The 17,209-nt window shown below is 31.9% G+C and overlaps 1 protein-coding gene across 20 annotated transcripts in view; it reads right to left on the reverse strand.

Annotated features, from left to right (window-relative positions):
* Positions 1-17,209, reverse strand: part of LOC121119572 (signal transducer and activator of transcription 5B) — a 104,179-nt gene that overhangs the window by 1,674 nt on the left and 85,296 nt on the right. For 4 of the 20 annotated variants that reach the window (XM_071889771.1, XM_071889769.1, XM_071889770.1 and 1 more), the window contains 7 exons: positions 16,972-17,066; positions 5,456-5,634; positions 5,244-5,405; positions 4,920-5,163; positions 4,569-4,850; positions 4,240-4,502; positions 3,809-4,174 (listed from right to left, as the gene is read on the reverse strand). In XM_071889771.1, coding sequence (XP_071745872.1) covers positions 3,809-4,174; positions 4,240-4,502; positions 4,569-4,850; positions 4,920-5,163; positions 5,244-5,405; positions 5,456-5,634; positions 16,972-17,066 — 1,591 coding nt within the window. Of the gene's footprint in view, positions 1-2,662; positions 3,759-3,808; positions 4,175-4,239; positions 4,503-4,568; positions 4,851-4,916; positions 5,164-5,243; positions 5,406-5,455; positions 5,635-16,971; positions 17,067-17,209 lie in introns of all 20 variants that reach the window. The other 16 variants (XR_011781009.1, XR_011781008.1, XR_011781010.1 and 13 more) reach the window with 7 other exon arrangements.

Below are 17,209 nucleotides of genomic sequence, written 5' to 3' on the forward strand. Positions count from 1 at the left end.
TTTCAAATATTAAATTTATAAATTACAAAAATTATATTTTTTCCCTATTTTAGCGTAAATTTATTCATCCTGACAAAAAAAAATCCTATGGGACAATACTCCCCAAAGTGTGTACTATTATTCTATCAAGTTATCAATATATTTATTATTCTGAATATTTTTTTTTTTTTTTTTAATTTTAAGGTAAGCTTTACAAAAATAATTTGAGAGATCAACCAATCAAGGTTCAAGATACTATAAAGGTAACTCCGTGCTATATGTATGTATATTAAAAATCAATCAGTCAAAATGCATAAATCCAAAGGAAAAATGATGAATTGTTGAAGGATCTAGCAATACAAAATATGTAGAAAAATGTAATATTGTCGATGAAATATGCATAAAAATATAGGTATACTTAGGTTTTGAGCAGTAACAACATTCACAAATATATCTTGCACATTACATGGATTGTATTTAATCATTAAAGAGAGGAAGTATCTCTCTCCAGGGGCGTCCGCAGGATAATATAGATATATATTATTGGAGGGGGAAGGGTCTTGGTTTTTAAACTAAAAAATATCGATTTTTTTTTGGGGGAGGGCTAGAGCCCTCCAGCCCACCCCCTGCGGACGCCCTTGCTCTCCCATCATGTAAAATATATTTCACACATAATTTTGTGTTGGATCAGGTCTAGGACTGAACGCCTTCATCACTTTTCCCGGCCGCTTTCAGTATTTTTTTTTATCAGCCAGATCTTTTATACCATTCAACGGTCTTTAGGACTGATACATTTAACATCTGTCTTCCAGGCCTACTATTTTTTTATTTTCTTCACTCATAGCTAGGGTAGAAGAATATAAGAAATAAGAAAATAATGAGTGATAGCTAGTACGTACTGGCCACACATCTCTTACATGTCTCTTTGAAAGATACTACGTAATTTCAGCTGTTGTTGTTTCTACAAAAAACGATTAAGAAGGGTCCAAGGACTGATAAATTTTATTTGAACCGGACGGATGAGTTCTAATAGTATCTGGAGGAATACAAACTCCAATCATGCAACCTGTTGTGGTAAAAAACATCAATTTTGACGATAAATTTGACTTGGTAAACTCATTTAAACTTTGCACAATTATAATAGTAGTTGAAAATTTTAATCGACGTCACGTGGTATTTTTAAGTAGATCTTCCATTTTGGGATAATATTTGAAATCTCAAAAATTTATTCTTAAACAAAATATGAAGGCTTGACTGAATGTATTCAGATCAAAATCAAAGTAGATTTTTATTAAATGGTTTTCTATCGTAAATATTCAATAATATAAATTAACAACTTCAGTTTGGTTTTGCACAAGATCGTTATGTTGTAAGTTTCATTCAAAAGATTAATACGAAATTTAAAATTTTATTTTTCAATTGATCTTTGAATAATAATGTGATTAATTCATAAAGACGATAGAGTAGAATGTATCTACACAATGAGTCAAGTGGATTTGGAGTAGCATAATTCAATTGGTTAAACTTAGAGCCAAAATCTCGACATATTATTCCAATCTATAAATTAAGAATAATTGTTTCTTGGATGTGTGTAATTTTAATGAAATTGTTTATGTTTAGTAATTATTATAAAGACTGATAATTTGAATTTAAATTCGAGAGAATGATTCGAATAGTTTCTGGAAGTTGGTAATATTTAGAAATTCTGGCTCTTAATCTGCATCTATTTTAAAATTTGTGACTTCAAATCATAAATCCATATACATATTCTTTGTGTTCCAAACCGACTTGATGGAAATTAGATTTCTGAGTCTGACTGATGTTTCCAATTGTTTCTATTTTGGCAACAAATATAAGAATCTTGTTCATCCCACTGAATTAATTATATTATTAATGCAACATTAATGGCAAAATATTTCACATTATTTGAGTAAAACTTATTCTAAATTCATTCAACTCCGTACGTAAATACATGCTACTTAACTAACTCCCAGCTCAATTAATTTGTAATTTCTTAAAACTACATCATTTTGATCCTTCTACACTCTTGAATTGTGGATATGAGTAATCGATACAGTCTGTATGAAGTTCTCTATCCCTAAAATACAAATAATCATCGTTATGAATTAATTACATTATTATTCAATGATCAATGGAGGATATAATTCTTGATACTTCATATTATTTGAATGAAGCTTACAATATAATCTTGTACAACCCCGATTTGAAGCTGACACTTAATTTTTGAAGATTACATTCAGTAGTTTATATTTTTTTTAAATTTTACTTCAAACACCGTTTAAAATATATTTATTTTGATTTTTAGTTGTATACATTAAGTCAATCCATCATTTCTAGCTCAAAAACAAAGTTTTAGGATTTCAAATATTATACCTAAAATGGAAGAGTTGGTTAAAATACCACGTGAGGTTGACAGAAAGTTACAACAACGACAAATATTATAGCCTTATAATTGTACAAAGTTCATATGATTTTATTAAGTGGAATTTATCGTCAAAAAGGATGTTTTTCACCACTAAGGATTGAGTGATTGCAACTTCTTCTCCTCCAGATAGTATTAGAACCGGACTGATTGGACTTTTTTGTTAGACCGATTTAACACTATATGTACCATATAATATTTATTTTTTTGTACGTACATATGACTAATAGTAATACTTACGAATTAGATTCATGCGATGATGATCCATTGTTGGAGTTTGAATAATGAAATTTCGGAGAAGGAGTTTGGGGCTCACCATTATAAGAAGATGACGAAGATGATGGGTTCAATGGTGTTGGAGAGTTGGGCATACTACTATCCATAGTCCGATTGCTGGAGGAGATTCTGAAAGGTTTTTTGAAATCTAATAGTAGGATTGTCCATTCATTCAATCATTGAAGATGTTGCAAGTAACATGTTGCAGTAGGGTGGTAGATTTGGTTTTTGGTTACACAACGACAACAGTCAACAACAATAGGAAGGACACAAGAAACGGGACAACAACAACATGAACAAAAGAAATATGATATTTTGGGATGGAAGGAGATAGAGAGAGAAAAAACATTCAGTTAGACATGCGACAATCAACCAAATAAAACAATATTCACTAATAATAATAATAATTAATATAATCAAAATAAACAAATAAATGTAGGTAAATTAAGAAATAGGTTATAGGTTTATAATGAATATCAATTAATTATAATCATAAAAAATACTATAAAAGATCAGAAAAAATTACGATAATGCACAAAAATACATAAGAATAAATAAATCTCAACGTAATTAAGGTAGGAAATAACAGGGGTAATTAAAGTATAATCAAAACTGTTGATTATGCAATTAACAACAATAACAACAGCAACAATAAAAAGGCCTAACATTGACTATAAATAACAAGGTTAAAACGTGATTAGTCCTAACCAACCAAAATTTAATCGTCATTTATCATATTTCTCATTCTATGAAGGTTTTTTAACTAAATTTATTTCAAAATATCACCATATTGTCATTCAAATATGATGAGACTCCCCCAAAAACAGCTTTTTTATTGCTATTCCAACCTACAAAACCACAACAGTAACATGCACTCATAATTAATTAATTATTTGATTTAACTTTTATACAATCGTTTTGTCATTGCTTCAAAAGACTTCATTATAAAAAAATTGTCGCAACAAATACGTCTATTTTGTCACACAACCTTTCATATAATACAGCATTCACAGTAAATTATTTTTAATAAGGCAACTAGGACAATTATAGGTAAGCATATCTATAAAGGAATATATATTTTTTTGTAAATCCTGAGAAAGGCTGGCTTACCCATGTATTACATTGACGAGATGATGGGGTACATATCCATTGTTCCTTAAATTTATTCGAGGTGCTGCTTCGTTTTGAATGGTGTAGTACTTTCCAAATGCTTGGTTTTTGGGGATATTTGGATATAAATATAGCATTTGAACACAATCAGATATTCTATCAGCCAAGGAACGAATGATTAAATCCTTTCTCGTAAATGGTTGAAGCATTGCAACCTCTCTGTCTCCAGTTTGTTCATTCACAGTGATCCAAGCAACAGTTACTCCACCCAGCTCTGAGTCAGAAAATCGTATGAGAAACGTTCCATTTTGGCTTTTATGTAAAAAATCTTCGGCTTCATGGCGAGATATGAATCCCATGAGAGCCCTTTGGGGGAGATAAAAAAACGATTAGAGAAAGATGAGATAGCAATATAAATGTTAAATTTTTACCCATCGATCCATAGACCACGTAAATCTTCTTTGGTAAGCTTCATGATGGCATGAAACCAATCCCAGAAAGTGAAACTCCTATCTGGTAGAGGTTCCTTACAAAATTGGGACCAGCTGACTAGTGCATTACTAAAGTCCTGATTGTAACCATGACTTCTGAAGCATTTACTTGCTAATAATCTGAGATTATCTTCCGTTAAAATACGACCACAAGATGACTTGAATTTCATGTTGAGCGTAGTAGCCACTTGACACCACGGAACCTGGAACAAGGTAAAAATCGATATATTTATATATTGAGGATGGACGACAAAAGGATGAAAAAAAACCTTGTCAGGTACAATAAAAGGTTGTCGACCCCATTCTGCAAAAGCATTGTCCCATAATATAGTAGCCCAAGCATGTGGCTCTTGATTGCCATGAACAATGACAACAACTGGCAAAGATGGAGCGCAAACTTGGAAAGGAAACTCTCCATTACCGATGGAAAACTCTGACCAAAATAGAAGTGCAAATTTTTCATCCATGACACTCTCAGTTCCTTTTTTCTCAGCTCGCTTGATTTTCTTAAGACTCATATTACGGAAACTCACAGTTAACTGTCCAGTTGCCTGGTAACAAAACACACAAATATTGAAATATAATAATAACATAAAATAATACAAAAACAAACACACTACTTGATGATATTCCATAGTTTGCTTATTATTTAAAATTTCTCCAGAGGAATATTCAGACTTGGATTTTTTACTCGTTCCAGCACGAAGAAGAGAGTTGGCTTGAGCCTCAGATATAATGGAAACAGTCACAAGAGGAGGTGACATATGAATGTTCATTTTAGTTCCTACAAGTAATCGAACTGTGGCTGAAAATCGAGTATTTGTTTTAAGCACCTGAGGGGGCTGTTTTTCTATAATGAAGGAACTGAAAAAAAATAATAATTAAAAAAGTTATAGTTAAAGAAAATGATAAAATTCCTAAGTCGACTTCTTTACTCTACATACCTTTTGACAAGAGAGTCAATGAGAAGAGCAAGACCCTCACTCAGTTCTGGCAAAATGTTCATAGTTAAATCATGGCTTGGTAAATTCAGACCTTCCTGAATCATTTCCAATTGACGGATTTGTTGACGATTCATCCACAAGATCTCAGCGAAATCCTCACACCTGAAAAGTGATACATAAATAGAGAAACAAGTGACAGACAAAAGCCTCACCATTTTTGTATCGTGTCTAAATTATTGCCAAAATGTGCTCCATTACCAGAGAGTTGCTGATCCCTTTTCCATTTGTTGAGTTCTTGATCAATGATTCGATATTGAAGTTCTTTCAATTGCTTAATCATGTCCAAGTGATGATTTGCTAGATTTGACATTTGTAGTTTTAAATTATTAAACTGAAAAGTGAAGATAATTTGTACATATTAGATTCATTGTGAGTATTAGAAATATGATAGATAAGGGAAACATATGTAGGCATTTGTATGAGCTTACAACGGAATGACATTGATTTTTATACTACTTTATAGGTACTAACTATTAGTCGGTAACAATAAATATTTCTGCGAAATATTCAGTCAGAAAAAGGAAGGAGTCATTATAAAAAAATAATTATAAATGTGATTACAAATTTCACAAAAACAACAAAAAGAAGTCATAAATGGCTTTGTGTAACTACACAAATAATGAAGCAAGTCTTGCGTTCTTTACTGTATAATATATCATGTACCTATCTGCATATAAAAAATATACTTGTAAGCAGTAAATAGCCATTTCTTGGAATGTATTTTAACCTTAAAGCTATGTTTGTAATAATTACAACTGTAAGCATAGTTATTACAACTTTGCAAAGTAACAAAATGTCTCGTCAATTTGTGCACTTAGAGTCAGGATTTTCTGTATTACCTCCCTCATTAATAAATCAATTAAAAGTACAGGAGTCATACCCAAAGCTTTAAAATAAGGAGGGTAAACCAAACATTAGTATTAGCCATGGATCACTCCTTGGACTGAATGTATTATCATTCTTTTTTCTCTGCCCCTTTCTGTCTTTTTTTATTTATAAGTCCCATCTGTTTTGCCTTTCAACTGGAAAAAAGAGCATGGACATTGCCGAACGTTTATATGTCTCTACAAGCTTGGTGTACAAAGGTATGAAAAATTACAATGGCTTCTACAACTTTTCTGATCGTCCTCGGAATTGAAGCCCATGTTCATCACCCACAAAATTTAACTTCATCAGTTAAAGCTAAAATTGAAGCAACTCTCCGTAGTAACATCCGTCAGATTGCCAGGGAGTTAAACATTGACAACAATACCGCGATTTACATTGTGATGCATAATGTAGGCCTCAAATCAAGAGCCTGTACCAATTTTCAATAACTTGAGATATACAAAAAAAAAAATTGTCAAGAAACTGAAAAGAGGCCAAGTTATGTTTTGATTTTCTCTGATAAAAAAAATTACTATAGATGTACCACATACATTGCAAGAGACCTGAAGATATGGAGCCATTCATATGGCTTTATGTATAGGGAAGACAAAACACCCTGCTTCTTCCATGATGTTGGGTGTTGTAATTTCTGACAGAAATATTTTTCCAACATTCTGGACCAAGGGGTAACTTCTGGCCTACAAGTATTTCTTGTCCTTAAACATACCCTATGGGGTAGGTAACTGGCGTTTACTCGAAACAGGGCTCCATGTCATATGAGGAAGGCCACACAGAAATATCTCATGGACAAATTAGGATCTAAGGGATTTTGGTCCAAAAAGCTTTGTCCACCTAATTCACCAAACGTGAATCTCTTTGATTACTTGATGTGGAGTGCCATGGAGTCCAGGACCTGTGCAGCCTACCACACCAATGTTGATGCCTGAAAGGCCTCTGTGGACAGATAGTGGAACATCACGCACAAGGCAACAGTGAAATAATTGTGTGACAAGTTTAAGTACCGTATTGAGGATTATATTGCTCACAATGAAAAAAAATTTGATCAAAAATCCAAAAGGAATCATTTTTAAAAAATTATTTGTATTCATTTTTTTTAAATTTAAATGATTATTTTTTTTAATACTTGTTTTAGTATGAATATGTTTTCAGCACGGACTTTTGATACACACTAGATATACAATGTACATAAATGTGTCATTCAATGAAACTTAGGAATGTATTTTTTCTTTTTTATACGATTTGTATTAAATTAAATATGTTAAATAAATTATTGTAGAGAAGCTCAAATATGAAATTTCAGATTTGTAACTTAATCCAGTTCTATGTTTTGAGCTCTTTTTCATTATGAAGTTGATCAAAAATCGTCATAAGACTCTTGGGTTTTGGATAGTAAATCATAAGATTTGCTTAAATTTTTAAGTATTACATCTCTATAAACCAGTAAATACGAAATTTAATTATATAATTTCATATTTATTGACAAATTAAAAACCTCTCATATCTCCTAAGCCCATAAAACTACCACTTGATCTTTTTTTAAAGAGATATATTGATTTGATCTTGTTATGATACTATTTTATATTTTATGAAAATCAAAGGATGTTAAGTTTGAAATATTAGAGATAAAAAAATCGGTAATGTTAACCATACTTCTTTATAACAGAATTAAAAAAGTTGTGTACAGTACTTAGTTGCATAAAGAAATATCCCTCACATAATGAGTGGTTAACGAACTACAATCCAAAACGCTAGAGTATTTAAGACAATTTTTGATCAAATTTATCATGAGCTCATAACTCTAAGGTTGATTAAGTTAGAGAAATGAAGTTTCATCTGTGAGTTTCCCAATACTAAGTTATCTGACAAATAAACTATGGAAATATAGCTTAAATCCTCCAAAAACAGCTGATTTCAAATTGAGTCAATAATAGCCTTCTCAAAAAAAAGTTCATCGTTCTATATATTCTCTATTTGCAAAATGAACCTGAATGCAAAATACACTTGAGAAGATTTCCTTGTCAACAATTAAATTTCTCCCCCCCCCCATAGTTTTCGCTTGTAGGATACGATAACATGTTGTTACCTCAATCGTATCTCGAAACTTTTTCTTTAAAAAATAGAAAGAATGGCCAAAATTAGTTGGTAGTTAGTGTAATATGAGTTCTGGTCTCAAATCCTAGACAGAACCAAAAATAAGAAACGGTTGTTTACCGAGTCTCAATAATTTTGGAAAATTGTTCATAGTTTAATAATAGCTAATTCAATTCAATCAATCAATGTTCAGAACACTGAAAAAGTAAAAAGAAGCAGACAATAAAATATGTTGACTGGAAGTTACCCTGTGCAGTTGAGTCCTGGTAAGTTTCGCCCTGCGGAAGTTACGTCCTCATACATATATTGTAACATAAATGTATCTTCTACATGTAATTAAAGGTCTTCCTTTACTTGAAGTCATTTGTAATTAATTATAAAATTACGCCATTTGGTAGTTATTCATATAATTTGATCGAGATATACGACCAAAAGATGATCTCGTAGGACAATTAAAGTTTACAAAGGTAGTTTTCATACCATACGACAACTTTTCTGCTCTACCGGTAATCAAAATTTAAAAATCAAACCGGTTTAATGTACAAGTTCCAATATCAATTTAGTATAGTAAGTTTTAAAATGCATTAGTATCTTAGTACAACTATGGCACCAGCTTACCGGACAACACTAGTTTATAGCTAGGATCCTACTAACCTTTTGTAGTCCTACATGAACGAACCAAAGTGTCTACTACTAATTTAAACATAATAAAAACATTTTCCCACAAATATTTTGCTTTGTGGACAACCGTCTCCATTTGTAATGGCATGCAAATTTATACGCATATCTACCTAATACTTAAGCATGGGTATGTTCAAATAATGGTGTGTATTTAAACAAATAATACATATTTAAATCATAGGTATGTATGTAAATAATATCATGATTGTACATACCACAAATATGAATTAATGAATTAACTTAACCCATTTCAACACTACTCTCTCTCTTCCATACATACATAATAATTTAATAGGGTGTTCAAGACTTACCACCTTTATCCGAGACCAAAACGAAACAAAGAAAATAATTGTTTGGAAAGACTTTGAGGGGATTCTGAACCAAATCCTAGAAACCAGAGCTTTTCTCACGCAATATTTTACACTATCTCAAATCTTTGAGCTCAATACAATTTCGAGTAGTGAGTGAAGACACAGTTCAATGAGACTAAATTTTAACTCAACTCCGAGTCCTTGTAGCGCTGATTCATTCATCCTGAATATTAAAAGTTTGTCGTACAATTATAAACTAAAAAATAAGAATATTTTTTAAATAAGGGATGTTCCCGACCTTTCAAATATATCGACCCATTTTAGAATGTTACCATGTTGTTTGAGGTCATTAATAAGACTCCAAGATACATCAATTCTTAAACAATCATAGATTCTTTTGAGGAAATAATGGTCTCCCCTCAAACCTCTATGACATTTTCCCAGTAGCCTTGACTACAAAAGAGACGGCATTCTTACCTTTATTATAAAAAAAATCCAACCACTAAATAAACAAAAAATCTGCCAGATGCTGCCAAATTTGCCTAAATATAGCCGAAAATCAGCTAATTTAGAAAAACTGGTGAAAAGAGCGATAGCGATTGCACAACCAAAACAAAACAGAAGCCAAAATTGTTCCCTACTAATTGAGACGTTGTGTTGAGTGACTAAGGGAACTCTTACATTTAGTTTAATTGTATTAATTTATACAACTGTCTTGATAATATGTATATATATATTTCACCGAGTTTTATGTAATTTACACATTCTGCTCAAAATCAATTAATGAACCCTTGAAATTGGAATTGCGACCCCATTTGGGGTAGATTTTATCATGCACCATTTTTTGTCCTTATATAATTAGACATGAAAAAAGAGGACATTTGGCATAGAGTTGATGATAGCATATCTCTATAGGGGTCTATTTTATAGTCCTTGTATCTTTCAGAGAATCCAGTGATGGGACTTAAGCTAACTCAGCAACATTCTTCTTCTGGAGTAAAGCGAATCAGGAGTCTGTTCAAATTGCTGACCATAGGAAGAAAAACTATTTTATTATATTTGAAGAGTAATCCTAAGTTTTGTCAGAGAGAAAGTAGTGTCTTTTGGGTATGTCTATCTTTTGAGATTCAAACATCAGGAGAGTTAGAATTATAACGAAACTCTGATTCAGAAATCAAAACGTTTTGAGCTTTCCTGGACACAGTTTGCGAGAAGAAGCATGCTGTATCAGCAGATGGTTGTGCAGTTGACTCATTTGGATCCTGGAGTTGAGTTGGTTGTCCCTTGTCTGTGGGAGAATCCATTTTATTTTTCATATATGTTCTTCAGAGAATCCACGCTCAAAGGAACAGGGGGACTATGGCCCATGTTCCATCTGTTCCTGAGTTCTGATTTTTGAAGAAATGGGATTCATTTTTATGGCTTCAGAATAAGACTAAACTGAGTCAAGGGCTCTGCTACCTTTTTTTAGAGTGCTGAGAACGTGCCTTTGATATTCGTCTATCTTAAGCTTAGCATTGTTGTATTTTTAAAACAAAACAGGTTGAACACTGTTTAAGATAATTTAAAAAAAAATAAGAGGACATGTAATTGAGTGCCACTTTCTACAGCAGTAATTAATAACCACCTTATCCCGAGATCGGACCTTCAGTGATGAGGAAAATGATTTAACTTAGTAGATTTGATAACAAAAAGAGAATAAATGGAGAACAATCTTATTTAATTTAATCAGTATCAAACATCACATACATCCATGTAGAATATATCAAAATTGGAGAAAAACAAAACAAACATGCAGGATTGTTATTTGTTTATTTGGACAATTATTTGCGTTATATTTTTATACAGGCTTGTTCATCGGAGTTTTTTCTGATCGACGATCAATTGCGATATGGCGATATTATATCGCTGAGCACAGTATCACAATCGCTCCTGATCTTTATATCGCAACAGAAATAGCAAAAAAAAAAAATACGATCAAACCGATCCTGAGGAAGACTAAACAGAGGCTGAGAGACAACTCCTGTTAATATCAAATAAAGAGCTAGAAGAGAAATGATTTATGTAAATGTATGTATTATTATTTGCCGGCATACTATATTTTAGTTTTTTCTGCATATATTTTCTTTTAGTAAATTATTGTAAATAAATACATTTGAAAAAGGTGTAACAATTGTTTATTTGAATCAAAAAGGTATACATGTATTCATATAAAGGTTTAGTTATAGGTCTAAAGAAATTATATATTTGAATATGATTACAATTAAATTGATCAGATCACTGATCACAAATGGCCTTGATCATTATATCTCTATATTGCAGTGAATTTCTGATCGGATCGCTCTGAAGCCTTTTTTATATACCCGTCACGTCATTGCATTTATTGTTTCACAGAATCTGTCATACAAAAATAAACAGAAAAAAGGTCCAAAGTCATCTTGTAATTAGACAAATAATTCAGTCATACCAACGGCTATTTATCTCTTAAGTACTCCTTGACTATCATTATCATATTATTTCCCTACAATCTGATAATATAGTTGCTTAGTAATGTTTTTATAAGGGCGTAGCTATATATTTGTACTTATATATGATAGCCAAAATTTGTTCATGGAAATAAGATGCTAATGTAATACGCCAAGGAATCAACAAGAAATTGTTTTCCTATCCTTTTAGAAACTGAGCAAGTGCTTAAAATAACTTCATACTTCATTTATTTGTCAAAAAGAAAATAAATGAAATAGCCATGGCTTATCAAATGAGAAGGTAATCGACAGCTGACAACAGAATAAACAGTGTATTTTTGTGTTAACGAGGAAACGCAATGTCATGTTTAAAAAAGACATTATATTTATGTATTAGAATTAAGACCCAAATCAAATACTCATCCTAGCATTCTAGAAGACTATGACGTCATCAGAGAAAGAGAGGAACAATGCATCTTTGTAATATTAAATTAAAAAGATAAAAAGTTTATAAAAATTCATTTATGTCATTTTTATCAATTCGAAGAAGACCTGACTTATTTTTTTTTTTTTTTTTGCAGGAAAGGGAAAGATCAAAAATAACCTAACACAACAACGGTATTATAGCCCATGTTAAGGAGTCATAATACTAATAAAAATGGCTGGCTACACATACTACAATCCGAAAAAATACTTTTACAAAATTAGAAAAATGTAACTTTTTTTACGAGCCATTAAAAAAATAAAGATTAAAACACCATTTGAAGCAAGGAAAAAAAAATTACTTAATTTTATGTCGATGCATTTTGACAAAAAAAAATAATAATAAAATCCCTGTTGGAGTTTATAAATTTTTTGTTAGAGAATGCCTTTTTTAAGGGTTTGTATATATATATATATTTTTCCTTTCTGTTAATTATTTGAAGGAAACAAATATTTTTAACATACACATAGGACTGAGGTGAATTCCATAGGACCAACTCAAAGAAAGACGGCGTTGCAGGAAGATCACAAATTTCTTACCTTGTTTTTCATACAAAAATACAATACTCTTCATTCCAATAACTATATTTTTTTGCCTTTATTTTGCTTACATTGGTTAGACAGACAAGCAGATATAATGGCAAAAAGGAAGTAGAAAAGCCCCGACTCTAATGGGTTTGACCTTATTCTTTTCTACTTAAATTGTCTTGTACAACCACTAATCAATATTATCCCTGGGGATTAGCCACTTACGGCCCAACAGAAGGAAGTGCTAACTTACCTCTACCAATCTCATTGAACTGATCATAGCACATTGGCCAATTATAAAACATATTTTATTAATAGTTTTTTTAATGTTCTTTTAATTTGTCAGAGGGAGCTGCACTGATTAAGAATAAGTACACATCATAGTTTTACATTTACTCCATCGGACCTAGGAATTTATTTTTTAATTAACTATAGAATTTGAACAAAATTAATATTATAAATGGATCTGTGCCTAAGCTCTCTTAATCACTAATGTACCCGTCCTTAGCGGAATGATTGCATATAAGCCGCAGTGGAAGGCCTGGCGCCTGCTTCCAATCTAGTCCTTTGTCATGGCGCCCTAGTGCTAGCTGGCAGTGGCTTTGAGGGACTCAGTGTTTGGATGACGGACACTGAAGGCCTTCCCATCGACATTCATCCAAAAGGTGTAGTCGAGTGTCTTAGCATCAGGGTTGTCGGAAGGGCCAAAAGTGTAAAAAAAGAGTTCTATAGAACTCAAAAGAGTCTTGGACCGGAGAAGATGGGTTTCTTTCATTGCTGGTGTCAAAAGTTGCATTCACAAGGTTCGACCCACTTTTAATATTGCTCTCTGGTCCGTTTGGTTTGAAATCTCGAGATCTCGAATGCATGGGGCCTCATAGAATTAAGTGAATTGGCCTGGGCTGTTTTCTTTAACTCCTCCATGTCCAGGTTGGCCTTTTTGACAGAGCCCTTCTTCCTCTCCAACGTTTCGTACTTGCTGATTGCGTAAACAGGTGTCCTGGAGACGCTCAACAACTTGAAGTGTGCGAATGGAAATTCGTCAATCACGTTCAAGTGTCATTTTCTCGACTTGTACGTAAGCTAGAGGGCTCCAGTATCTTTTTTTTTTTTTTTTTGGTAACTAATTGTTTATACTTTTATCTTCTGAGCTATGAATTAATTTTAATCACTCAATCTTAATTAATTATTGCATCAGTAAATGTCCAAATTTCAATGGAATACACGGTATACAGTATACTTCCTTTTCTAGGAGCAACCGAGACGCAAACTTACTCAAATTGACTTCAAGAGGATAATTTATCCCAAGCGCATTGTCCATTGAGCTTTGTCGTTTCATAATAGTTTAGCCAGGACTTATTTCTTAATTAAGTGATTCTAAACCGAACTCCACGTTGTATCGTTGAGAACTCTGTGAGCTTATCAAGAAATGTCATTTTTAAACAAAAAAAAAAACATTATCAGAAATTCCTTATAAAAAAATACTCCTGTGATAAAATCTCTTTCTTAAATTATTGATAGAAAAATAATCACTACAAAAATTTTATATAAGCATTATCTATTATGCAATCATGAACTGGTTACTAACATACCAAAAAGTTCAAAAAACCCGGAAAATAGAACAAACAGTTTTTGGCAATAATTGTGATATAGTCAATATTAACTATTAAAGATCATAATTAAAAAAGTTAAATCTTCCATTGTCGCATCTGTTTTTCATTTTTTACAGAGAAAAGGAAAAACCAATTATGAATTATTTTTTACTTGGTTATATATCTACTTAAATTACACACGCAAGTAATGACTGCCTTCATCTCTCTCATCTCGCCGAAAAAGTACATGATAGTTGTAGTTTAGGGTGGCTTTTGCTCCAGTTGTTTTCTAATAACGATAACACCTGTTTCATAAAAGTTGTCATGTGTACAGAAAATAACCGAAGCAAAATGTTATTGTTTTACAATATTGACTTTAGGTCGCACATACGAGCAAAGAGAAAAAATAATGTTTTAATTAATAATCATAAAAATAAACCATTATTTTGGATTTGCATTAAATTATTTTGATATACTTTTTTCGACCTTATAAAGGATATTCATACAGTTACATTATTTAGCAAAAAATTTAGATGTACGTCCTTCAGATTATATGGAAGACTATTAAATTTTGTATAGGGTATATTTTTACACCATAGCAGTTTTTCCGCATCAGTCGTAATCGAAATTTCAAAAAAGTTGACTAACAAACCACCCTAATATAGGTAAACGAAATGTAGCTTTTAGACAAAAAGGAATCATAAAAAAGAAAAAAATCTATCTATCAATGTGTGCAGCATGGGTTTATAGAACACTTAAAATGTTTATTTTATTTATTTTTTCTCCTAAAAATGAACAGAGATAATGGGCGAGATATTTGTGTAAGATCATATTTTAACTTTTTTTTTTACATATTATATAGGTTTGTATGTAATATTGGGTTTTATGACTGACCTTCTGATTAAGGCCAATTCTCTACATATGAAGATATGTTAAAAGAATCAGGAAAATAAATCATCATTTATGTGTTAAAAATATGTATATATATAAAATCATATGATAAATATCCAACTCCTTTATTCAACTTTCGGATATGGATAATAATTATTTTATGGTTATTTCTAACAGGTAATAATACCACAAGTCAGCAAAAACTTGAAAAACAAATTTCCAATTTTTTTGGAGGATATATCCTTTCCCTTATTGGTCAGATGGAGTTATACCAATTAATATGGCTATATGTACCGCGAAAATAATTATATTTTAAAGTAATTTTTATTCCCAACCAGTTTTCAAATTAAAAAAGATTCTCAAAGCTTAATGGACTTTGATTTATATTATTTAATAAGATCACCTAAGTCTCAATTGCAGTCTCTATAAGTGGCCAAAAGAACGAGCCGGCCATTGCTACTGGGTCCATGGCAAATACTATAATTAATTCTTGATCCGACTGATCAGTTTGTGTTTGGTGTTGTGGGGGTTCAGTTGGTTTGTTGTTCGATCAAATCCCAAAAAATATCCATTAGATTAAGATCCGTCAGGTTTGGAGAACCAAATTCCGGCAAGATGAAGTCTTCAAAATTGTTTTTGAGCCATTTGATTTTTTTTAGAGGTGTGGTAGGGAGCCAAGTACTCCTGCCAAATGTAAGGCCTCCCATTGACAAATCTTCACCTTAGTATCTACCATGTTCATGTAGACAGAAGTGTTGACCCTGAGGCCTTGGTGAAACATATAAGGAGGTATGACGTGGCCTTCGGACTTTTGACCTCAACCCACATTGATGATGCCTCAAAATTACCTTTAGAGGCTCAAATTCCTTCCTAGCCTTGCAAACGAACGTTTCAATGAGTCCCCATACCTTGAAAAATCCCGTTGCAGATTCCAGGAAATGATTTGTGTTTTTTCCAAATATTTGGGACAAGGAATCGTCAATTGATTTTATTTTATTTTAACAAATCAGTTGTTTAAGTGCCCGCGTTTGGGCAAAAAAATTGCATCAAAGTAAGGATATAAATAACTTACACACCTTGTATGTTAGTGTCACAGTAAATCAATCTGTCCTAGGAAATATATATAGCAAATGTATATTTGCTTTTTTTGGAGAGACCAGGATTTGAACTCACACATATTGATTTTAGGAGAATAACTCTTCCTGAGCACGTTATCCCCTAAGCTATGTATGTTGTTTTACTAAATTTTTTTTTAGAATAAGTAAGATTCTTTTTTTTTTTTTTTTTTTTTTTGTTAATGATAGCCTCTTTTTAAAGGAAACATTATAATAGTTTTTGAGTACGACAAAAATACTGAAATATAGATAAAAATATGCTTCATTACAGTAGGTGAGTGGTCAAGTATCCACGTTTTAGAATCTCATACTAAATTTTATGTGTAATATTTCTTAGAATACCCTACTATGGCCCAGGAGCAAAAGTTTAAAAAATTAATTTTTGTCAAAAATGATATTTTGAGCACACACTAGTATAATTATTTATAATTTTTGAAAAAATGAAAACATTCAATAGTTTAATATCTTGTGCACAATCTACCAATTTTTTTTTGAAAAAATAACATCGCCGATATCTCTCAAATCTCTAAGCAATATATGGGATTGCTCTTTTTATACTCTTGCTTCAGGCCCACGGAAAAAAGTTATATTACATTATACTAAGTAAAGGTAATTAGACTTACGCTCTGTCGCAGTTCCTCTGCAACCTTGTCTCTCCATTCCTTCCATTGGACATACTCTTGACTCGACTCTGGGAAACGACCACTATCTAGTTGAACTGTAACAAAAGAAATGAAAACGGTTTAGGTTTGATATAAATATGTATAATAGAGGGGGGGGGGGCTAAGCCACCAAATTTTATAAGCATTTAAAACCAGACTTAAGACATAAATAAAATAGGTTCAGGATGAAGGTTACACT

This window comes from Lepeophtheirus salmonis, chromosome 6, assembly GCF_016086655.4.
Source record: "Lepeophtheirus salmonis chromosome 6, UVic_Lsal_1.4, whole genome shotgun sequence".
NCBI classification, from domain to species: domain Eukaryota; kingdom Metazoa; phylum Arthropoda; class Copepoda; order Siphonostomatoida; family Caligidae; genus Lepeophtheirus; species Lepeophtheirus salmonis.